This window comes from Lonchura striata, chromosome 2 (genome assembly GCF_050655825.1).
Source record: "Lonchura striata isolate lonStrDom1 chromosome 2, ASM5065582v1, whole genome shotgun sequence".
NCBI classification, from domain to species: Eukaryota; Metazoa; Chordata; class Aves; order Passeriformes; family Estrildidae; genus Lonchura; species Lonchura striata.
In genome coordinates, this window is record NC_140704.1 from 3,487,913 (window position 1) to 3,514,013 (window position 26,101).

A 26,101-nucleotide genomic window follows, 5' to 3' on the forward strand; every position below is an offset into this window, starting at 1 on the left:
GGCCTGAAGGGCTCCAGGAGAGCTGGAGAGGGACTGGGGACAAGGGATGGAGGGACAGGACACAGGGAATGGCTCCCACTGCCAGAGGGCAGGCATAGATAAGGTGTTAGATATTCTTTACTGTGGGACACTGGAAGAGGTTCCCAGAGAAGCTGTGGCTGCCCCTGGATCCCTGGAAGTGTCCAAAGCCAGGCTGGATGGGGCTTGGATCACCCTGGGATAGTGGGAGTTGTCCCTGCCTATGGCAGGGGGTGGGATGAGGTGATTTTTAAATTCCCTTCCAACCCAAACCATTCTGAGGTTCTTGGATTCTTTAGTTTCATTTGAAACTCCAGGCCACAACAGAATAAAAATATAACATCAACTGGAATTTCAGAGTAAGTTACAAGAGAAAGAAAGGGTTATTTTCCCTTCAAGTTCTGCTCCTGATAAATTTTGGAACTATGAGAACCCAGTCTGTTCTTTCATCTGGTCATTTGGCCAAGTTATTACAACAGGAAGTATTTTTTCTATCCAAGTAATGCTGTTGCTGTCCAGAGAAGCACCTTGTACTGTCTAACCTGGTATTTCATTCACCTCATCAGCATAAAAGCTTTATGTGTACCTCTAAAGGAAGTTCTGAATTTCTTTTAGAGTGTACAGAATAAAAAACAAGCAAACAAACAAACAAACAAAACAACAACAACAAAAAAAAAAAACCCACCAAACAAAAAAACCCAGACAGTTATAGAGGGCACTGATAGAAAGTTTCTAATTCTCACAGAACCACATAATCATGGAATGGTTTGGGTTGGGAAGAACCTTCAAGATCATCTCATTCCACCCCTTGCCATGGGCAGGGACAACTTCTACTATCCCAGCATGCTCATGATGCTTTGTGAAGGCTGACCAAGAACAGAGGCTGGACAGAGCTAAAGAATAAAGCAGGGATTTATTCAAAGGATCTTCTCCATGGATCCACCTTGGGCAGCACCAGAGCCCAGCCAGGGCGGCACCCAAATGACCCAAAATGGTCCCAAAATGCACGAGCGCTCCCGGGGCTCTCCCTGGGATCAGTTCTGCTCCATTGGCACCTTGGAGTTCATTGTCCCATTCCAGCTCCAGCCCAGGCAGTCCCACCCTGCTTGTTCTTCTCTCTCCAGCCCACGCTGTTTGTGCTCCTGGGCTGAGGTTTGGATCATTTGTCCTTGGTGCCCAGCTGGAGCAGGAATTGTTTTGTCTCCCTGCTCTGTGCAGAGAGCTCACATCCCCTGATATGAAGCTCAGACCCACACACTAAAGCAGCACAGAATGTGAAAATATAAAAGCTAAAACCTGAGGCATCACTCCAAGCCCCATCCAACTTGGCCTTGAACACTTCCAGTGATGGGACATCCACCACTTCTCTGAGAAACCTGTTCTAAGATAAACTATTAGCTGGAGATGCATATTTTCTTTCCCTAATTAGAAAAGTCAATGAGATAAAGTCCAATTTTTAAGTTTAAACCAGCTGGAATCAGAGGAATTCCACAGGTATAGTCCAAGTTTCTCTGCCAGAGTGTTTTGTGAAGAACAATAAAATGTGATCCAACTCACCAGCACTTAGCCCACCTCAATATTTTCCATCAGCTGTCCTTAGACAGCTGCTGCCTCAGTATAACATTTCTCAGAACTATATTATGATTATTTAGAATCCATTCTTTATGTAAAGAGACTTGTAAAGCATCAGTGCAGCATTTTCAGTAAAGTGACTTGTTTGATGGGATGGCATTCTCAGAAGTCCACATGCAGCACTGTTTGCAGAGAACTTTTTAAAATATCACCTTAATTAATAAAAGTTAATGTTATAAAAAATTATTTGAGATATTTCACTTCTAATGCGCTGCATTAGCAATAGATTATATTAAAAACTAAAAGGGAAAGCACTCAAAACACTGAATTTTTTAATTGGAATAACATGTTTTTTAGTGCATTATTTTAATAATATAAATATCATTTATATCATTTATATATATCATATATCATTTTAATCATTTATATAATATAAATGTTATTAAATTACAAAAAAATCATACTTGATATAGGAAATATGCTGTATTTTATAACTTTTGTTATTCCTTGAAGATTTTATACATGGCAAAGATCAGCTTTTAAATTACAGAAGCTGTTATTTACAACCAGAGAAGTGTAAATTCTTTTTCTGCTTTTAAAGCTGTTTAGTTCTTTGCAGTCACAGGATATTTATTTCTAAGGTCACACTTATTGCTCCTCTTGCATTGATACCTGCCAAGAAAATCCTCATCCAAGAAAACCTCCAGGGTCTTTTAAGTTCTGCCAACCAATTGGCCTTAGGTGATCTTTGAAGAGTTTTAAAGGAAAACTTCAATTTGGCAAAACCTCTGGAACATTTCTTTGTCTAATTAGGCAGGAGAGTAAAAAGCCAATAAGCTGGGAAATCGAGCAGAGTTGTTGTTCTTTTTAAACATGCTTTAAATATAATAAAAAGGATTGGCTGCTCCTCTCTGAGAATGTCCCCGTTTTGCTGTTCGGGAGGCAGGGAGACTCTGTGAAATTACAGAATAAATCAGGAGGTTTTTTTTTTCCCATCACTGCTGGGGGAGAGGATGACACTTCCAAGCTGCCAGAAGCCGAGGCAGTGCCAGGCTCAGCAGCTGGGATAATCCAGCCTTGCTCAGGACATGGGATACGGGAGACCACAGGGAGCTGCTGGACCACCTGGCTCCCTGCTGGTTCTCAGCTTCTTTTCTGCCCCTGCCAAGGTCGAGACTGAAGGCACTTGAGATGGTATTTCACATTCAGGCTTAGACGTTCATTACTTCTTATCTATATAACAAGTTGTGAGTTCACAGAAATCATGGAATTCCCAGAATTCCCAGAATGACCAGGTGGGAAGAGACCTTCAAGATCATCGAGTCCAACCCAGCCCCAACACCTCAACTCAGCCCTGGCACCCAGTGCCACATCCAGGCTCTGTTAAACACACCCAGGGATGGGGACTCCACCACCTGCCCGGGCAGAACATTCCAGAACTTTATCACCTTTCTGGAAAAAACTTTTTTCTAATATCCAACCTGAATTTCCCTTGACACAACTTGAGTTCTAGAGCATTCTACTAACAAGCTACAAAATGGCTCACTATCATTCTCCACAAGGCCTTTTAAGGCTAAACTAGCCCATGAAGAAACTGCACTTAATTATTTTCACTTATAACCCAATAACTAATCCCTCAAAGTCTGTAATGTGGAATTTTCTGTCCAGCTATGCAAAACTATGCAAACCCATGGAGAAGAAGGTGAAGAAGGAGCAACCTCCGCCCTGAAACCTCCATCTTGCTTTATATCTATTCCTCTATTCTAAACCCTTAAACTTGGAGTTTCCCACCCTGTGATATCACACACTTCTATTCAAACTCCACACCCACAATCCCAGTTCTGTCATTCCATTTTGGAAGCTTCTCCACGGCCTCAGGTCAATGCAGTGTTCTCCTGGGGTCAGTACCTGCCAGCACAGAAAGTCTGGAATTCTCAGCAACCAGGGTTCAAACAGTCCCCCTTCGCTTCCTTTATTTTTGGGGGCAGCCAGAACATCACCATTCTCCCCCAGCAGTGGTTCTGACTCACTTCCCACCCTTCTGAGGGGAAGGAGACAGCATCTTGGACTTTTTCAATTCTCTCTTTCATTAATTCTCCAGGCTGAGACAGATGGGGAGAGGGAGCTGCTGCATACATCACACTGCCACAAATTTTAATATTTACATGGCTGGGCTCAAAGTAATTTCTGGGAAAACCATCATAAAAAACCCTGCCTGAAGGTTGCAGAGTCAAGGCAGAGTTTGAGAAGATGGGTAAATAATCATAAAAAAGTGTTGCTCTTCTACAAAGCCTCACCTTTCTTTGGTCACATCCTATGGCCACAACCTGGCCATGAAAAGGGATTGACCAAAGACAGCAGGGTGGAGCACTTTCAGCTGTGGCCTGTCTTTGTTAATAGTTGAATTAATACTATCTAAGCATGCAACTGGTTGTGGTGTTCAAGTAGCTGGATAGAAATAAATACATATATACAAAATATTATATATATTCAATATATTTTTCCCACAAGTATTAATGTGCCTCACAGTGAAACTGACTTTCAGCTAGGGCCAAAAAGGTTAAACATCTTCCCAAGCTGGAGAGCTGAACAGTCCACTGACAGTTTTGCCACCCTTGAAGTGATATTTAGTCCATTATGAGATTTATGGGTCTCTGAAGAAGACATCTGGAAAGATCTGTGGGATAAACAGTTGCCATGGAGACAGAGAAAATAGAAATTTTTTTCAAACTGTCTTTTTTGGTAATTTGGAGTCTGCATCCCTTTGAAAATGGAGACAGGATTTAATGGCATGGAAGGAGATGAGGAGAACATTTAACAGCAGGTCTCTTGAGCCTTGAGAATTCACAGTAATAAATTCACAGCTCCAAATTTTTTCGGTCTCAAAAGAAAAGAATGATAACATCTCTCTTTGATTTGTTCTTTTCTAACTAATCTCACAACAGAACTGGAGTGGGACTAAAATGGGACACAAACCTTGAAATGGTCTCTGTGTATGAGTCTTAAAAAAATCCCAACAGAAGAGAACAGGATTTTCAATGGTAATTATTCAGGCAAAGGCTGTGGTTAATAATTGCCCAGTCAATAACATTTGTCAGGAATTTTGATTTGTTTCTAAAAGGATAAACAGACCAAAGAAAACAGGCAAGCAATAAATGACTCAAAAGAGCAACTGACCTCAAGTCTATATGATTGATAATTTCAGAAATTAAATTAAATTGTGGTGCACATATATTAAGATCCCTCAAAAGGAATTTACAAATTATTATTATTTTTGTTTCAGGGTATCTCTGGGTGTTAAGAAGATTTCCTGCTCTTTTTTACAGCTGGAAAACACAACCAAACAAGCCACAAGAAATTGTGACACTGAACTCTAAATGGCTCTCCAGAGTAAATGGCTCTCCAGAATTGTAAAATCAAGCTGCCCCTTCATATTCTGACTCCTGTTCCCCACCTTCTTGCTCTTCTGTTATTTACAAATAGAATTATCTCAGTGGAAAATGTAGGAGAAGGTAACTTATAAATGATCTTGGGCCAAATTCACTCCTGATGTAAGCAGAGTGACGCCAGTGGGGACACTCCTGAGAGGCATTTATTCCTTGTTTACTCCTTCAAACCTTCAGAGGATGAGAAATGACTGAATTAAAGAACTTAATTTCTTCCAGCGTGCAAATTCCATAACGTGTCCTCAAAATTGTTCTAATGGTGAGTCAAACAACTCCTTATTAGAGCTCGTGGGCCCTCATGGTCTAGTGGAGGAAACAAAGGAAATAAATCTGTTATCAACAGCCAGTCCAGCAATCCCCTGTTACGGGGACGTGCACATGCTGCATTTCATGCTCCTGAGCAGGAACACAATGTCAGAGTCTAACAAAGTCTAACAATGTATTCAGAGAGTGGAAAAAAAAAATAACACTGCAAATTCAGTGTGATCCAGCCTCATTGGAAATGGTATGAACAGCATAGAAAGCGTCAGAAGTATTTATGTTTAGGTACAAGGAACACGGTAGGGAAAATGCCAGGAAAACCACAGGAAGACCCAAAATTACAGTTGTGTTAATGCAAAACCTGAATAAATAGAGACAATGTGATTCCTCTTTGCTTGTCTTTGGACCAGAAGAAGTGTGATGGGTCTGGCTTTCTTTGTCTAAAGGCTGGCAAGATACAGAAAGAAATAGGAAGTGGCTGCCAAGAAGACTTGACAATTTATGGTTAATTTACAGGAGCAGTAACAGCAACATACAGAGTTATGGATCAAACCTTCAGCAATGCTGGGTTAGTCACTACCTCCATAAAAGTCATTAATGGAATCATTGAAGGAAGAAGTATTTTGGAAAAAATGTGGATTTTAACAATATTTATGGGAAAAAAACCCAAACCTGCACATCCTCAATTTCGTACAACTTACTCCTGCAAATAAAGAGTTAATTCCAAAAGATCTAATAAGCTTCTCCATGTCTAAAGCAGCTACAAAGCAGAAATTAATTGATTTATAAAATTTAGAGATGGGTTAAAATAGAAATATAAAAATTAAGTAAGTATATTATTATTCCTTCTCTCTCTTTTCCTATAAGAAAGAGTTAAAGATAAGTAGGAAGGAAAGTGTTCTGTAGTATTTCTCACATATATGTGTGAGCAGGTAATTACCCTCCCATATGAAGTAATAAATAACTATGAAAATTTGCATACATCTAATCAATATTTTTTAGTACGAATATGGAATCATTATAGAAAAATGGAAAATAATCCTAAAGGGACCTATGGCGTTCACAGAGATCCTTCCTTGCACCCAGGCAAAAGAAACCATAACTGAAGTATCTAAAAGGAATTTGGGGAGTTCTCATTGTCTGTGACATTTTTATTAGCTGGACAAAGCATGAAAAAAACCTGTATGACAGGGCACAATTCTGTGTGCTTGAGTTACAAACATCCAGAAACTTCTTTATGCTTCAGTCACTTGAGAATTTTTACCTTGCATGGATAGCAATAACTACAGTGTCATTTATAAAGACAATAATAAATTTCTTCCTGATATTCTATGAATGAACAGGTGTTCTGTTATTTAGCAGATTTACAATTAAATCCTGATGTAAACCTCAGTTAGATGTAAGTTTTTATAGCTGTAGGTGTGTATTTATGCAGGTATATAGTATAGGTTTATATTTATATTTATCTTCAGATAGATTTATCTGTCCACAGTCTATCTGAGATACAGATAGAAGAAAAATTAGGAAGTGCAAAAAAGAGACTCAGTTTATAACCCAAGTGAGAAATCTCATCTGCTGTAACCACACCACTGGAAAATCTCTTTATCAGTTCTCAGTCCAGTGGAATAATGGGAAACAAATCAGCAACTCTGGTCTGTCCTGCATGAAGACAATTATGAAATGGCCTTGCTGACTGGGAGCACTCTGTTTAATTCTGTTCAGGATTAATCAGTTGTGATAACACTGGTTTCTGGTGTGGGCAGTTTGCAAGTTAGCAGAGAAGGGGTGGAATTCCATTAGTCATTATTTTTTTATGGCCAAAAACCTGGAGCAGAATCAAGTCCTTTCCTGTACTGGGAATATGGATGAGGCACGTTCTTAAAATACACCCAGCAATCCTTCAGAGCATTTTATCAATTGTTTGTGCTCATTATTTCAATTTGGCTTTGCTCTTGGCATATGGTTTGGGCATACTCATTACACACACCGATAATTGTTTTTCTCCTCTAAAGCATTTCCTTGTGCATTGACTTCTGTGTCCAGTAATTTTTCCAGCCAGGTCCTGGCTGGTCACTCAGTGATGGATTCTTCCAGCCTTGCCTTTTGTTTGGGTTGTGATTTGCACTTGTGTTGTTTCACTCTGCTCCCTTCGATTTGTTTTGCTGCAAAAGGACACAAACCAATCAATTCCAGCAGCTCTGGGAGCAGGAAATGTATGGCTTGATTACCAAAAGTGCAAGCTGCCATGGAAGTATGAAATGGCTTTTAGGATAATCAGAAAAGCAAGGAAAAGGATCAATAAGAAAAGCAGCTGCAGGTGCTTGTCCTCAAGACTCAAGTCTCTGCTCTTGAAGGGTGAAAATGGTGTTGTTCAACCAATGTCCAGCTATTTGTGTAAGGTTCCCCTTTGGTTAACCAAAAAAGCAACCAAAAAACCAAACAACAACAAAAAAATCCACAAAAAAACCAACAAACAAACAAACAAACAACAAAAAAACAAAGAAAAGCCATCAAAATCCAAAAAACCAAAACAACAACCCCCCAAAAAAAAAACAAAACTAAAAAACCCCAGCCAATCAAAAACCCCAAACAACCCAACCCAAGAATCAAAACACCAACAAGAAAAACAAAATAACGTCTAAGAACACTGAAAATAAGAGGATTTCCAGGACTGGGAAGTGAAATAGGCAGTTCAGCTTTCTGAGATTATGGAGAGACCTTCAGTGGGACTCACCTTGCTTATTAAGGCACCTTAATAAGGTTTTTTAATATGCAAACCGAATGTAAATCTCTGTATTGATCAACTCTACAAGGAGTCTTGGGAGACTCAGCAGCTAATTTAGCCAAAAATTTAGATGTCTGACATCCAGTGATGCAATTTTTCACCAAGGGGAGCATTTTTTTCCCTAAATACAGAGCCCAGCACAGTTCTCTTCCCTGAAACAGAAATGCCTGTTGGATTCAGTTGAGATAGAATTGAGAGCAGCAGAATTCCACCTGTTCTTGATGCTGGCAGCAGAACCTTTCCACTGCCAGCTGGGGATTGACTGCTCTCATTTCAGTAAAAAATGTTTTTACTTAAGGAATCGTCAAAATTTTAAAGGTGTGACTTGTCAAAGATCTTTTTGAAAAACAAGCTGATCATATCTATAAATATTTTATTAGCTGGGAAATGAGGCTTTTTGGGTATTTCCACATGGCTTGAGGCTCAAAAATATTCAAGTTAAAACTAAAAATGCCTCTAAACTCCATGTTTACAATGTTGTGCAAGAGACAGGTAATTGCTTTGATTCATCTGTAAATAATTTATAAGACATGATACATTCATTGAGCTGTCAAAATCGTGAGCCTTCATGGCATCTGGGAGCAAAATTCACAAAGGAAAAATAGGAGGAAAGAACATTTATTTTAACGAATCAATTTGAAGTCTTGTTGGCAAGTTTTCTAAATTCTACTCCTTTCCAACTATTTTGCAGGAATAATGGTTATACTGGAAAGAAAATGGACTCCAATGTTCAACATTCCTGTTGATAGGAAATGAAGGAAAATTAGATGACACATCAATAGGGCACAAAGTCTTCTAAATTACTTCTGAAGTATCTTAATATATTTTTTTAAAATAATTATAAAATATAGTCTGGTCAAATCAATTTTTTCCTCTTTTTTTTTTCTTTTTTTAAATTTTTCTTCTTTCATAGGATAGCCTACACATTCACTTTAAACAAATATTCTACTTTCATCCAGCTAAAGTGAGATTAATCTCACCTTTAAACCCAAGAGTGACATTGCTAAAGAATTCCTGCACCACAGAATAACTTGTTTCTGTGGTGGAACTCATATTAGAAAATGAAATCTCAATCTGGGAAGCAGAACAGCACAAGCCAAGTTAATTTGTTTTCTTGCACAGGATGCAAAATTCTCCTCTCTGGAAGGCAATATTGCCACATATTAAGCTTTATGACCCCCAAAACAAAATGCAAATTCTTTTTTCTTTCATTTCTGTTACAAAGGACAGGAAAAATTACATGACAGAGTTTGGACTTCCCTGTTGCCTCCTTCTCTTGTGAGGAATTTGGGGAAGGAATTGCACATTTTTCATTCCCTGCCTTTTTCCAGGAGCAAATTACCAGGTGCACTCTGAGCCAGCAGTGCTGGACAGCAGTTCACGGGCAAAGCCAAGGATTTCCCTTCCCCACCCTCATTCTCCTTTTCTGCACAGAAACTACAAGAAAATACAATGAAGATTGGACCCACAGTTCTTCCTCCCTTGTTCTTCCACGGGTGAAAAAGGCCAAGAACTTTGTGTAAAAGAATAAAACTTAGTAAGGGCTCAGGGAGTTGATATTTATGGAAAATTTTGGATTGGAAAGAACCTTAAGGACCATTTAATTCCAATTCCGCTGCCATGGGCATAGAATATATCAATGTGACTGTGCAGCTGCTTTTTGAGGGTAAATAGGGCTGAATTATCTCATTTTTGCCATGCTGAGATAAGTATATACAGAGACTTTTCTACCACTTAGCAGGCAGAGCAGTTAAAAACTTGTTACAGCACTGTAACTTGCTCGTCCATCTGAAGATGATTTAACTTACTCTGCTTCAGTTCTATTTTGCTGAGGAAAAATCAATATGCAAAGCCTGTCAGGAGTCCAAATTATTACACTTATTCAGCTGCATGTTATTGAGTAGGCAGTTCCCTGTAATGAAGTTCTTGGCTTAAGTTTGTGAGGTATATTAAGAACTAGTGGATGTAGCACAGAAGGAGCTGCAAAAAGAAATTTAATTGTACAATTGGGCAGTTTTAAGCACTGGCCACCTCTGTGAGAATATCAGTGTGTGGTGAAATCTCACAGGAAAAAAAAAAACGTTTCATGGTAAGAACAGGCTAAGAAAACTCTCCTGAGTCTTTGGTCTAATAACATTTTATTCACAGCTAGAATTTTCCAAGTGATCCTAGAGTACAGGAAAATAGAAAAAGAAGCAATTTAAAATAAATGTCAGAATGTTCCTTCAGAAACACAATGTTGGTGAAGAGGTGATTCTTAAGTGGGCACAGAAAAATCTTCCAATCGAAGTTATCAAAAGAAAGCCTCAAAATTATCAACAGGATGCCCTGGGGATTTCTTCCTGCCCATTCTTGCTCCCATCACTTTTATTGTTCTCCCAGCAGACAACCATTCCTGTGAACAAAGGAAGCAGCACCTGGCAAATGTGCTTTCCAGAGTGGGATTTAATAGACCACTGCCAACATCTACATTTGAATGGCCCTCAAAGTTTTTGTGGGGATAGATTGATGCCTAAAGTTTTAGCTTCTGCATTTTCCAGATTCTGTACTGCATTGGTACAGAACTCTGAACTTCACATAAAGTGTTAGCAAGTTCTCATTGGCATATAACTCTGAACTTCACATAAAGTGTTAGCAAGCTCTCCTCACATCTCAGTCACACAAAACAATCCTTTTCCAGCCTGAGAACCAAGGACACTGCTGCAGTTTCAGCCCAAAAAGTACAAACAGTGAATTGAGGAGAGCAAAATGAGAGGATGGGACTGCATCACCTGAAGCTGTAATTGGACAATTAACCCCAAAATGGAAATGGACCAAAATTTATAAAAGTGTGAAAATTCATGACATGGAATCCATCTTGGGTGGAGCCATAGCCAGGCTCTTGTACTGCCCCAGGTGTATCCTTTGAAGGCCTTTTAATAAATCCCTTCTTTATTTCTTTAACTCTGTCTAGCCTCTGGTCCAGGTCAGCCTCTTTAGGAATCAGATAGGAACAGGCAACTCTGGAGAACATTGTCCTCACTGAAAAGCAGATTTTCAAAATGCATCCCATGAGTCACTCCCCAAAAAGCAGCTTTTGTCCTTGGACTGGGAGGGCAGATTTGGGGCAATAGCCAAGCTGGAAACACCTAAGGCACAGAAACCTCAAGTTCTGTGAGGAAAACTCACAGAATCCCAGAATATCCCAAGTTAGAAGGGACACACAAGGATCATGGAGTCCAGCTGCTGGACAAGAAAAATACCTTTTACTAACCAACAGGGTAACTGGCAAGAAAGCTACTAACCAGCTACTAACCAATTGGAGTCTGTGTAAAGAAGGAGAACATGCAGCAATAAAAAAAGCCTTTGATGCATTGCTCAGTGTGTTGTTTCTGCCCATCTCTACAACACATTTTGCAGGATCTTTAGGAAAACACAATCTCCATGCAAGGAAATTCTTTTCAGCACTATGGAAAAGTGCAGCAGCTGCCTGCTGGGATAGAGCAGTGGTTTAAAAGGAGTTGACCATCACAAATCACTTATCAATTATCACTCATAATTCACATATTAATTATCACTCACTTATAATTCAGGTGACTCCTTAACAGTTTTTTGGGGATTTTTTTTAGCTGTGGTACTACAGACATTAAGAATTTGATGAGTGCATGTTATCACAGCTTCCAGCTGCTCATGACTGCAGATTAAACCATCACTCATTAATTAGGTATTATTGATGCTCATCATTAAATTTTTAACTGCAGTGGCCTGGTAGAACATGATTGCAATTACATGTGCTGCTCCCAATTGCTTGGGACAGCAAGAATTAGAAAAGCACCCACATCTCAGAAGTAAAATCAGTTGCAAAGGCATCCAAAATGAAGGAATTATGGAATGGTTTGGGTTGGAAGGGAGTTTAAAGATCACCTCATTCCACCCCACCATGAGCAGGGACACTTTATGCTAGACCAGGCTGCATCTACTATGCAGTGTATTTGAAAATGTTCATTAAAAACCCCAAACCAAGCAACCGACCAAGTAAAAATAAACAAAACACAAATGAAAAATCCCACTGAAAGTAAACAATAGATGGTGAAAACCCTCATGCTTTAATAATCTCTGCATAAACTGGAAATAAACTGCTCCCTTTGCTCTAGATCATCATGTATACCATGAACTAGATGGTCAGAGTGGTCTTCTTGATAATATTTAAGTCTGGACCAAAGAAAAGAGAGGATTTAATAAGCTGGATGTCACCATAGAAACAAGGATCTCACAGGTGGAACTGTGTAAACAATGCATATTTTATTTTTAAACACACCACACACAAAAATCCCATTCTGTTCAATTAAGTGAGAGTTTTTCCTTCATCTTGCCTGACATGAAAACAAAGAGCCAGACAGGCAGAGAGGAAATTTCATTTTTAGCTTTTTATCTTGAATTTTATCATTTCTTTACTTCTTATCCTTAATTCAATTTAAGTACCAATACCTCTGAAACAATGTTCTGTTGAACAGAACATGAAATGGCCATATATTTTCATTTTCCAAATTTGTTAATGGTTGCTATTTTCCAGCCTTAATTATTTTAACATGCAACCTGAGCCTGCATTTTTCAATGATTAAACTACTTGCAGAGAAATACTTTTATTCAATGTGGTTCCCAGAAACTCATCTTATCCGAGTCATTATCTTACCCAGCTGCCTGGACAAATTCTAATTCACCTTTCATTTTCTCTTAACTCATGTTCTTTGCCTATTACAGAAGGACTTCCTGGCAATTCTGGAGACGACAAAAGTAATGGCTTTGAAAGAACCAGGTGGGAATTATCACAATGAATACACTATGGGATGGGAACAGTAGCTCATACACATGTTTCACAGCTAATGGTATTTTAGATATGTAGGTATTAAATTCCAGTACTTTTCTTTCTCTTTTTTTTTTCTGAATGGAAGTCCAGCAAATGCTGAGAAGATGACTAAACTCAGATTTATCAGCAGGTCATGTAAAGGTGGCAGTCCTTGTTTAAACAACCAAAGTGTGTTCCTGCTGCCGGGGAGATAATAGAAATTTCTGCCCCATTACAGCAATTTTTGCATCTTTTTTCTCTGAGTCATCTTCCCTGACCATCCCCGGGCTGATGATCACCTCGCCTAAGCTTTAACCAGGTTAGGGAATCCACAGGACTTAACTCATCCTCTTCTTGAATCAGGAGAGAGAGAAAAAGGCTATTACAGGGAACGATTTATCCCCAAATATCAGGAATCCAGAGCTGGAAAGGAACAGCTCCAAGGAAGGACCCACAGCTCTACTTAATTTAGGTTCAGACTTCATTTAGGTCAGAGATCTGAGGTGTTATTCCCTAAAATTCACAGCTCTACAGGGTTTAGACTTTGTTCAGGTCAGAGAATTGAGGTGTTATTCACTAACCCAGAGAGACAAATTCTGTGCCTGGAGACAAATCAGTGAAAAAGAACTTGCAAGGTTTGAGGTTAAGATTCTTACGGCAGAGACCAAAGTCACCACACCTGTCCTGTGGGAAACCCAGGGCAGAGCTGTGCCCAGGTGATGCAGGACACACCTGTGGCCCTGCAAACTCCACCTCTTTGCCATGGTTTAGCTCATCCACGGATACCACAGAGCTCTGAAGATAAGGAGGCACTATATTTAGGAATTATTTTATTGAAAATGAAACCCACACAATGAAGGAGTCTTTGCTTCTTTTTGCCAGGGTTGGGATTAAATTGCAAGGTGGTATTTCATGTTGGGACTCAGATGTTCTACGTCACTCTATATCAGGGTTTACAGCACTTCACTCTAACAAACTAAAAATGGAACCCCATCTCTCTCTCTACGAGGCCTTTGAAGGATAAACTGTCCAATTAAGAAATGACACCTAAATTATTTTTACTTTTGACCTAGCAACCTGTGGCCACAATGGGGACTTTTTTATCCAATTACACAAAACCACCCAAAGGAGAAGGTGAAGGAGTAGCCTCCATCCCAAAACCTCCATTTTGATTTATATCTATTACTATATTTTAAACCCTTCAACTTGGAGTGTCCCAGCCTGTGATATCACACACTTCTATTCAAACTCCACCCCCACAATCCCAGTTCTGCCATTCCATTTTGGAAGCTTCTCCACGGCCTCAGGTCAATGCAGTGTTCTCCTGGGGGTCAGTGCCTGGCAGCACAGAAAGTCTGGAATTCTCAGCAACCAGGGTTCCAACAACACAATTCCAACCACACTGTGATCCCTGATTGAGAATAGTCCAAAGATTCCCAGACTAGTGGCAATCCAGCTGGGCCTGGAAGAAAAAGCTGTAGGATCACACAAACTCTATTTCTCCTCGCAGCACCATGGGGGTTACAATGCCAAAGGAATATCCCTGCTCATCTGCTATTAATATTATGTCTAGGATGTGGATGGTATTTGAATCCCTCTTTCCAGGAATTCTTCACCAAAAATTTATTATTGTACTGTTTGCCTCCCCAGGCAATCTAGGTAAATACAGCTTGGCTGTGTATTAAAGAGGAATAAGAAAGAAACATCCTGGAGGCTTTTCCAAGAAATCTGGTGGTTCATCCATTTGAGGTTTGTCCTGTCTGCACCCATGTCTAGCAGAAAACCTTTCCTTAAATTATTCCAGGGTAGTTTGACTGTGACAACTTTCTTTCCCCTTGCTAAGCTGATGCTGAACTCTTTCAATGGCAATGCACTTCCAGGCTTTCAGCTTTACTGATGTGGCTGAATTCACAGTAAGTCAGCATCAATCATTTTAGCTTCAGCTGCTCCATTTAAGGAAAAGATCCTTTATGGAGCCAGAAGCTTGGTTTATGCCTGGAAAAATGAAGATTTTGGTCATTATCACCAACAGAATTCTTTCAATCCAACTTCAGACCTCCACAATGATTGTGTTAATAGGCAAAGCACAAAAATGGGCATTTATCATACAACCTTCTCAGCAGAATGTGGATGCACAAGCAGGGCAAGTGTAAGTTCTGTAAGTATTTGTCTCAGGGAGTTCCAAGTTCTGATTTTGACCTCTTGACTATAAATGCAGTTTCAATATCTAGCACTGATAAAGATCTCTCTAGTTAATTTTAAAACCCATTTTGAGGTGACATGAATTCATCCACTCTATTCAGTGAACAAACTTACCAAATCCTACAATTTTTTGGGTGGGAAGGGACCTTAAAGTTCATCCAGTTCCCAACCCCAGCCATGGGGACACCTTCCACTGTCCCAAGCTGCTCAAATCCCCATCCAAACTGGCCCAGGGATCCAGGGGCAGCCACAGATTCTCTGGGCACCCTGTGCCAAGGCCTCCCCACCCTGACAGGGAAGAATTTACTCCCAATATTTAATCTAAATCTCCCCTTTTTCACTTTAAACCATTCCCCCTTTCCCAAAAAAATCTAAAAAGCATGATGATAAAGTCAAGAGAAATTCAGCAAAGAGTTAAAGAATGAATCAATGCTTGGAACAGAGAGGTAAGTGAAGCACTTTTCCTTGCATTTGCCTGAGAAAAAGCAAAGTTTGATCACAGCTTGGGTCCCAAAGGGTGCACAGGAGATTTGTTCAGACAAAGGCTCTACAGAATGGATACCAGAAATAAGCACAGACCCCGTGTCTGTCATCACATGCCCCTGGCTTCTCCCTTGAAATTCTTCCTTGTTCCTACCAGATCTAATATGAATTTAGTAGAAGACACTTTATGCAGAGTCACAAGGATAAATCCATCAGTGCCCAAAAAAAGCATCATTGCCCAAGGAGAGGTGGATCCATAGGGATCAAAGTGATCTAGGTCTGTATTCTACTTTACAAGGAGCCACAGAGAAAACTTTCTGGTTGTAGAGACATTTTCTTATCTATGCCCTTCCAACTCTAGGAACTCATTAGCTTGGATTCAATCCTAGTCCTGTTCTTGGGCACAGCTGCTTCAATAAGGGAGACACAGTGAAGTAATGTCTTCCCAGTGGTGCCAGGGGAAATAACAGCAGATAATTCAAAGGCTCTGAGAGAACAAGAAGCTGATGAGACACTCAATAAAAAATGTGAAACTGAAAAAAAAAAAAACCTGCTCCATCATCTTTGTGTGATGGAAACATAATTCAAAATCTCTCCTTGCATCACCACGCTGCCTCCTAATTGCCATCTCCTACCCCCTGGTGCCCTTACCAGTTTCTTTCCTGTTGATTTACAGGGTAACTTTTAACAAGAATTCAGTGTGATTCCTTGCAGGAATCATCACATCCCTTCAAATCCTTATTTCCTTTCAATTCCTTGACATGCCTGGGAATGTTGCTTCCTCTCTATATTTTTCAGAGGAAGGACAGGAGGAGTGGGATGGAAACAAGGGGTGCAAGTTAAAGATTGATTTGACAGTGAGTCATGAATCACATAATCACCAACGAGGCCTCTTCACTTGTTCTGTTCAAATTCTTGTGCTGGGTTCACTTTTGGCACACGTTGGCTTGTTCCAGCTCAGTGCATTTTAGGCACTTTCAACACTAAATTGTAGACACACAGATGCAAATCACTCAAGGAACTCTCTCACTATTTGAGAGGGAGCCACGTTCAAGGGGCAGTCTGGAATATCTGGTTCCAAGAGTGGAAAGCAAGACAGGGAACAGATGGGAAAAGTATTTCATGCCAATCTATGGTTCTCCATTTCATCAGCAGGCTTCTTTCCATCATAATGCAGATTTTTGGGGTAATCCAGATCTCCAGCATGACCTAGTCAATATAATAAAGACAGAAGCTAAAGGCGGGATTTTTCTAATCAAATGTAGAAACCTAAATTTGATTATTTAGATCTGACATGGTCATCCTTTATTCCATGTGTCCAGAGAGAAAAAACAGGCATCATCTAACATATGTTGAGGATGAAATAAATTATGTCTCAGGCTCTGCTTGGTAGACATCCAGAGCTACAAACTGAGGAAGGCAACTTGTTCATTTGTAGTGCAGATGCAATTGCAGGTATCAACATTTAATTAGATAAATCCCCTGCTAAATGCACCTAACCCAGGAAACTCTCATTAATATCTGAGTAACTGCTATGTCAGTCTTTCCTAGCCCCAGGGCTGGGAACAGGTCAGAAGAGTCTGGATGTGAGAAATAGAAATAAAAAAGGGTGCATGTGGATCAGCAGTGAGATTTATCAATTCTGATCTGGCAGAAAATACCTGGAGGGTTGGTGAGAGCTAGAAGAGGGTTCAGCACAAGCTGGGGCAGCTCCACAGTAGGAAAGGGATAAAAACTCAAACAAAGGAAATTGGAAACACTGATGTAAGAAATAACCTGGCACCACTGCTTGGGGAAGTTGAGTATGGAGTAATCACTGCTCTCCTTCCTCTCTTGTCTGCCTTTGGCTTTCATTACTCCCCTTTATCAGTTTAATTCCTCCTCCAGAGCAAGGCAGTCAGATTCTGGGTCCTGCTGAGATTTCATTTCCTTCAAATTCTCTTTTCTATTCAGGCTGTTAGTGATGACTGAACGGGAATGGACACATAGGGTCAGCACATGCCCCCGATTTCTTCTCATATAGTTTCCTAAAGAATTTAAAACATTTAAGAGGAAACATCCATCATAAAACTAATGGAAAAAAAATAAACCAAACAGAAAATCTCAAGGCAATCATTGCCTCTGAAGCATTAAAGGCAGGGCCCAGCAGCAAAAGGAGAGAAAACTGCTGTGAAGAATAAAGAAATAACGAGCAGAACATCTGGGCATGAGAGGTAGAGTGGGAGAGAAAGGAGGAAACGTCAGAAACCCCATTTGGTCAACGTTTGTGTTCACTGAACACAGCAAGGGGGTAAAGCAGAGCTGAATTCTTGCAAAATGTAGGAACCAGATTGTTCTTCCTCTCTTGCCACCCAAGGATGGGGCAGAGAATTGCCAGTGCAGAAAACAAGGTCTCTGAACAGGTGCCTTGGAGAAGCACCCTAATATTTTATAATATCATTCTAGATGGTAGAAACACATGCAGAAATACAGAATACAGAGACTGTTCATGTCCCAAACCCAAGTTCTGTACTTGACCCTCTTTGTGTTACCTGCCACAAGAGGCAGATTTTTCTTTTAAGTCACAGCAAATTGACCATGTCCACAAGCCCCTAAAGACTTCCTAAAAGCTCATGATCCCATTTCAGACCTTGCAGCACCACTGAGGAAAAACAAATTCTCAAAAAATTTATATATTGAATTTTTCTATGGGGATTTTCAGGCAGGAATAGACAAAGAGGTAATTGTGTGCTTCTCCTCTGAATAAACAGTATTTTATTCACCAGTCAGGAGGGATTTCTTCCTTCTTTCAGCTGTTTCTGACAAGCAAGGGAGTTATTCCCTATCTTTCTCTTTCTTTGAAAGGAACAAGCTGATAACATTTCTCCACTGTTATCATTAGTAAGTCTTAGGGCTGAATATAAAAATAATTATATGGGGAAATTTTCCTTTTTCCCAAATAAAAAATAATTTGTGTGCAGAAGGAGAAATTTAAGAGGAATCAACACCCTGAATTTATGACTGCTTAATTTCTGGAGAGTTACTGCATCTTCAAGCAGTTTTGTTGTGAAACATCTCCCACAAATTCAAGCAGTAAGGAGGTGATAGAATTTCATTGATATCCTTTAACTAAGGAGATCAAGCTTTGCTGAGAATGAGGTAGGCAGGATCTGGCTTGAAATAAATATCATTAAATAATAAAAGGTGAGTCTCGTGGTCAGGACTTAGAGTGAAATGCTGTAATCCCAGAGGTGAAATGAAATAAATTTAAAATATATCTACAAAAAAAATTAAAAAATAATTTAAAATTCAGAGAAAAAAGCCAGCAAGCAGGATCCATGTAATTAAAAGGCTTTCAAACATGAAATACACCAGAAGCCTTCCCTGGAAGATTAATCTCTTGGAGGGGATATTTTTATTTTTTTTTGTCTAAACCACATCATCTGTGGAACTCATTGCCACAGGATGTGGGGAACACCTAAAAGATGCTCAATGAGCCTGGGAAAAATCTTCCCAGTGATTCAGCAAATACTGGGGGAGCAGAACAGGGAGCAGCTGGGTTCTGCTGAGAGTGAGAGCCTGAAAGGATCCAGTCCCTTCCTGCCTGAGTGATAAAATTTCATCCCATTGAGATGCAAAAGCATTTTCCAATGGCTCTGGTCTTCCTCCATCTCTGTCCTTTCCATTTGGAACAGGCAGGGGGAGGATTTCAGTGGGAATAGTCCCCAGCTGTCAGGGTTATTCTGCATTTGGGTGATGAAGAAATAAAAGCTGCCTGGTGAAATGGTCTCCTCTCACCTGGGGAGTTCTATGAATTCCTGAATCCAAACAATAGCCATTGCATAAAGCAGAAGAAATAGGTCTCATGATCACCATTCTGGGGGTAGGAGGCAAGAAATTGGCTTTTTCCCCCTTTTTCCTTTCTCATGACACTTCTGGACCAGGGAAAAATTGGGAAGCTCTTGTGTAGAGCACAAAGAGGACGTCGAAAGAAGAGGAGGTCAAAACCACATCCCTGGGGGTGGAATGAGCTGCCCAAGGTCCACTGAGCTTTCCTCACTTCCAGCACACCCCACAGTTCCTCTGCCCAGAGCTGGGCAGCAGAACAGAAATGAATTTAAGCATGAGATAAATAGCAGGACCCTCCTCTCTGATGGAAATACTCCTAGCAGCTAAAATGCAGAACCAGGTTGCTTTAGAGGACCCTGCCAACACAGACACCTGCATTCTGACCTCCTTTGCTTCTGCACTAAAACCTGCTGCAAGAAAAAGGGGAGACAAAGCTCCCCTCTTTTATCACACACAATGTGTTTTATCAGCTTTCCTCTGCGGTTTCATCAATTCCAGTCACAGCAGAAGCAGTTTGGACAGGACTCAGTAAATGGACCCTGATTTCCAATTAGTTTCTTGGTCATTCTTTGCCCTTCTCTCCTTGGTGCTGGCCACAGGCGGCTCCTGCTGCGCTCAGGAGGAAATAAGGCAGGATATTAAACAATAAATTTCTTTGCTGGCTGCCTCAGTTTCTTATCTCAGCAAAAGCACGAGTATCCTTCGTCAAGATTACAAACACCACAACGTTAATCCCTGCATCCCTCACATCATGTGAGAGATACCCAAATTATTGCTGAGATGAGGAAGGAAAACGAGCTGCTCCTGAGCAGCACTTTGTGTCACATCCTGTCCCCAGAGCTGTTGTCATCCAGGCAAAAAAAATCATCCAGCCATCCTTTTTTTTAATTTATTTAAAAAAAAATATTATTTGTTTTGCAGACGTATTGTACCCTTGAGTAGAGAAACAAATTCCTGACCTCTGATAATAACCAGGAATGGTTCTCACGCACCCGCATTGATTGAATTTTTGTTTTTAATTTCCCCAAGCTCATTCAGCAGCAGTGATGCTCCTCTTACCATGAAGTGTTTGCTGTGACAGGGCTGCAAACCCCTCCAGGCATCAGAGGAAATGGTGAAAACCACTTTAAATTGTCAGCTCGAGGTGCAGGGTCTGAAACTCACCCGGAGAAGAGTCATTGAGAGGGTTCAGGGCCGTCGCCCTCCGGATCTTCTCCAGACAAGTCTCTTGCTCCTTTTTAATGATGCAGTTGGAATGGGTTGCTGCAACCTGAAATACGGGGGGAAATAGGGAAAAAAAAAAAAACAGTTACAAAAATAAAATAGTTTGTGAGGTGATCAGTAAGTTTTAACAACCCACTGCAAGGGAAAAAAAAAAAAGAAGAATAAGAAACAAAAATATAATTTAAAGTTGATAAAAACCTGTGACAAACTTCATTTTCTTTCCCTTGTTTCTTTTTTTACTCCTTTTTATTCTTCTAGCAGGTCGAAGGCCTAATTAAGTAATTAAAGTTCTCATCAATTATTTGGGGGTTTTATAGTGTTCTCCAGGTCAAAACATTACTTCTAACATGTTTGTTTTATTTTATTGAATTCTTTCTTCACATAAAGCTGAATAAGGGTGTGTCTAAATAGAGAAATAATTTAAAGAATAATTAGGAATAAATTTAAGCTTGGTTTGTTCTTCCACCAGTTTCTTATGAGTCTTTGCACAATTCATTAAAATCCCTCTAGAATTTAAACCAAATTAAAAGCTGTTTCTCTTATTCTGTCACCCTGTTCATTCCTCAGTGTTACCTTTATTGATTTCCAGAGAATTCAAGTCAAATTCTTTTGCCAAAAATAATACAATGTCAAATAAACCATGCTGACTTGATCTAAATATTTTCTTTTTTTTTTTTTTTCTGTTTTTGATCTTTAACTCTTTAGTACAGCCCACTACATGAAAGAAGTAAAGGGGGAAAAAAGAAAGGAAGAAAAATTTAGTTTATGAGAGGAACATTGCAGCCAACACAATCCAGGCAATCCCAAAGCAGCAGCAAATTAGGATGTGACCCATTTCTGGAAATCAATACAGGATTTCAATCCTATAGCAGACAGTGGCCAGGGAATATCAATTAAAGGAGAATAAAACCTCAGATTTCATGAGATCATTTTATAGGGGCATGGTTGAGGTTCAAATCCTGCCCAGTGAAAAACACCATGAAATTCAGTGCCCTGGCTGAAGGTGATTTGTCCTTTTCTGACCCAGAAATGGCACAGCTGAGAGGTGTTTCATTTATTCTATTTATTTCTTTTATTCTATTTATTCTATTTATTTTTATTCTATTTATTTATTATTCTAATTAATTTATTCTATTTTTAGTCTCATGTGAAGAGTGAGACAATAGAGATATTGTAATTCTCACCATTACAATTAGAATTACACTTCCAAATTAATATATTTATTAAAAGACTTACTATAAATATATTCCCACAAGAATGACTAACATTTCACAAAAAAAACCAGGACTTTCTGATTATAAACAAAGACAGTAAAAAAATTCTTAGATTTTAAATTTTTCCAACTGCCATCTCAACAAATTATAATGAAGACTGAAAATTTTGGCTCTAACTTGCAATACTCCAATAATAATTCAACCAAAACCAGCAATAACTATTATTATTGCATTACCAATAAATATAAATAAACATGTTATTTACCAAAAAATACCTTGTAAAAACTTTAACCCAATGCCTAATGTCCTCTAGATAAAATGTATCAGCAATGAACAACCAAAACTAATACACATTCTAAAACACCTTAGTAAAACAATTCATATTACAAGCATACTAAACACAAAACTAAACGTGACTATTATTTCTCAAGCAATTAAAATTAGTAACACATATAAATACTCCCACAAAAATTATATCCACAAATATATTTATATCCACAAAATAAATTCATAATTACTATTACAAATCCCCCCAAAAAACCCCTAACAACCATCCATCCCTTCATAATACAAAAACCTATCACAATATTAAAAAAATTAATTATCCCAATAGAAAACAAAAAAATAAAAATTAATTTGTAATAAATACTCTAATATTTGAGGTTCACTGAAGCACTTTTGTTATTTTATTTCCCATCCCATTTCCTTCACTCTTGACAATGGAAAAAACCACAGAGGAAGTGATGTGGGACCAGCTTCCCTTTATCTGCTAAGCAGGGACAAGCAAACAGGGACAGAAATCCCAAAATTTAATTTACTCAGGGACAGAAATCCCCAAATTTACTCTACTCTGGGTTCTTTTGTTTCCCCATCTGCACAGTTCGACTTTCCTTCCCTCCCATCCCAGGGAATGGAGTGAACAGGGTGGATCAGGGATGCGCCCCGCAGCAAAACCTGAGAGCAAATCCCAAATCCCAAGGCAGGTGGAATCCTTTCAGCAGCAATCCTTCCTTCCTTTATAAGCATAAAGTGGCTTATAGAAAAGAGGGAGAGAAACTTTTGCACAGGCAGATAGTGACAGGAGAAGGAGGAATGGATTTAAAGTAAAAGAAGGGGGATTCAGAGCAAGATTTAGGAAGGAATTGTTCCCTGTGAGGGTACAGGTTCCCAGAGAAGTCCCTGGATCCCTGGAAGTGCCCAAGGCCAGGTTGGACAGGGCTTGGAGCAACCTGGGACAGTAGAAGGTGTCCCTGCCAGGACAGGGGTTGGAATGAAATTTATCTGCAAGGTCCTTTCTAAGCCACACACACCAACCAGTGGATATGTAAAAATCCAGTTTGATGGTGCTTGTGTTGTGCTTTTGTTTGTGTGATGATGCTCAACCATCTGCACTATTTTTTTTTTTTTTTTTTTTTTTTTTTGGTAAATGTTAAAAGCCACCACTGCAATTTCAAGAAGAGAGAGGGTTTGCTGATCTCTCCTGGAAAGCTTTCCTGGCCATTTGTAGGAACTCATAATGCTGCACAGTTTCATCATCTCCAAGATCCCAGTAATAAATTTCAGCTATTTTCCCCCGAGGGACACATCAGGCACAACCATATTAGATTTGTTTGTCTTCAAAACAAACACAGCTCTGTTTTAAGGGCTCCCAAGTGCCTGGAAAATATAAACTGTCACAGATCTCCAGGATCTCCCAAGAACATAAGGGCTTTTGCTACATCATCCCCTAAGCATCCCCAAAGATAGAGAATTGCATTGGCTGACATTCAAGTTCTTAGAATATCTTTTAAAAAGATAAAGGGAAATAACAAGAAAAACAGAGTTCTGCTGTTAGTGCAGGTTCTCCACAGTTGCCCAGGTCTGGAGCATCCAGGGGTTGTCTCAACACACAAATGTGGCAGTTTCTGTGCAGTACACCAGGCACACATTAGAAAAGCTGTCATTTAGTAATAATATTGTAATAGTAGTAGTAGTAGTAGTAGTAGTAATAATAATAATAATAATAATAATAATAATAATAATGTATTATTTATGCAAGCAGGACATGACTTATAAAAAGGAAATTATTCTTCACACACTTCCTTTTAACTTGCAGAACTCTTCAGCTTGAAATCGTGGATGATAAATGCCACACATAGATGCCTATATTTATCCAAAGTCCATCCAAGGCTTTGGAAGCTAGTCAGACACAGAACAGGTTATACCAGCTTATTCCAGGTTATTCCAGGCTTCTCCATCCCTGCAAGTGTCCAAGGCCAGGCTGGATGGGGCATGGAGCAACCAAGTGGAAAGTGTCCCTGCCCATGGCAGGGGGTGGAACTGGATGAGCTTTAAGGTTCCTTCCAACCCAAACCATTCTGTGATTCCACTCTAGAATATTAAGAAACCCACTATGCCCCTGTTCTCAGATAAATTTGATTAGAAAATTTAGATTCAATCTACACTGAAAAGACAAAAGAATATGATTTATACTTTTTTTTCTTAATCTTCTTTACTAGAGGTGTATAAAAATCAGGACTTGATTGATTGTAAAGGAAGACAAAGTTTTAAAACTCAGACTTTACTGTTCTCCTTGCATACTGGCACATTTAGTCAGAGATCTCTGACTAAACTGATGAAATTTAGTCAACTGTATCCCACTAATTCTGGCTTAGGAAGCTCAGGTGTGGATAGAGAGAACATCAGAGCCACGTGCTTCACCTGTCCCTGCAGCTTTCCTCCAGCTTTCACTGTTGCCACAATATTCTAATGTGACTTCCCATCACCATCTTCATGCCATTTCATAGCACTTCATCAACAGATTTAAAAAAAAAATAATTTTGGGGAACGTGGAAACAGAAGCAGAAAGCAAAGAAAAGGAGGAAGCATCAGCCTCAGGGTCAGAGGAGAGAATAGGAGCTGCCTGTCATCCCTGCTAACAAGAAATTCCATATCTGGGAAAACCAAAAAGGCTTGAATTGTTCATAACAAAAGGCATTATTATTCTGCTTTAATTGAAGGGATAGGACCACAAAAAAAACAATTTATTGCTCAGATAAACATCAGCCTCAGAGGCTGTGAGATTTTAGAGGAGCAAGCAGTCGGCCATAGCTCAAAGTAGCCACCAGTTCTTTGTTACAAGACAATACAGAACTTTATAAACCAATGGACAGTTGCCACAGGGTTTATTTTGCTTTTCTAACCTATCACCTTTACCTAATTTTGCTGATTGTGGATACTTTTATCCAATGGGCTTCTATCTCACATGCACACATATGCTTTTATTATAACTTCTAAACTCTTAGCTTGCTCTATACAAACACATTACTACATTATAAACCCTTCACCATCTTATTAATACATCTTTTTACTTACTTAAGGCATATTCTTACTTACAACTACAGAAATATAAGTTTATGATTTTTCTGCTTAATATCTGTGTACTTTATTTTTACATTAATCCAAGCTTCTTCTAAGGTTTCAAATGAAACCCTCCCGTGTCTGTGGAAGTTTCTGTTTTTCCCACATTGGAAAGTGGAAGTTCCACATGGAATTTTCCATTTCCCACAAAAAGATTTGTCTGTTGAATGCAGAGCCACTTTAATGTTATCACATTTTCCTGAAAGGATCCAGGGGTTGGATGTTTCTCCATTGACCATGGAGTGGCAGAACCTTTAACCTGCCAAGTCAGGCTTCAATAAGTGAAGGCAGAGCCCGATTCCAAAGGCAGTGTAAGCCTGAACTCCAGAACTTGTGATTCCATCCCTTCTGCCTCAAGCATATTTGCAATTTCCTGTGCTCAGCAGAGACAGCCTGGTCTCACTTTCCCTGAAGAGATCAGTGATATGTGCAGTTAAAGAGTGTTTTGACACATACTAGAAAAAAATCAAGAATCCAAGTCAATAGTGCATGAAATTCACAGGTGTTTGAAAAATTTATTACTCTCAGGGAAGTGATTCTGACTCACATCAGTTTAGAAAATGTGTATATTCATTTAGATACACAGACAGTAAAAGACAGTCAATATCTGTTTGGTTCTGGGAGAACACAAGAAGCTGGCAGGACACTATAGAGGTACAACAAATTCAGAGTTTTCATTTCCCTTATGTGGTTTTTATTAAGGTGGCCACCACAAATATAAACTGGGATGTGCTTTGTGCAAATTCCAATACTTAACTCTTTGCTACTCCCTTGGAATTATGGTAAAATTAATAACAATCATGTTATATTACAACTTATATATTTACAATAAATTTGGAATATA

The 26,101-nt window shown here is 39.3% G+C and overlaps 1 protein-coding gene across 11 annotated transcripts in view; it reads right to left on the reverse strand.

Moving 5' to 3' along the window:
• Positions 1–26,101, reverse strand: part of ADCYAP1R1 (ADCYAP receptor type I) — a 152,700-nt gene that overhangs the window by 73,488 nt on the left and 53,111 nt on the right. For all 11 annotated transcript variants that reach the window (XM_077789654.2, XM_077789646.2, XM_085562859.1 and 8 more), the window contains one exon: positions 20,585–20,690. In XM_077789654.2, coding sequence (XP_077645780.1) covers positions 20,585–20,690 — 106 coding nt within the window. The remainder of the gene's footprint in view (positions 1–20,584; positions 20,691–26,101) is intronic.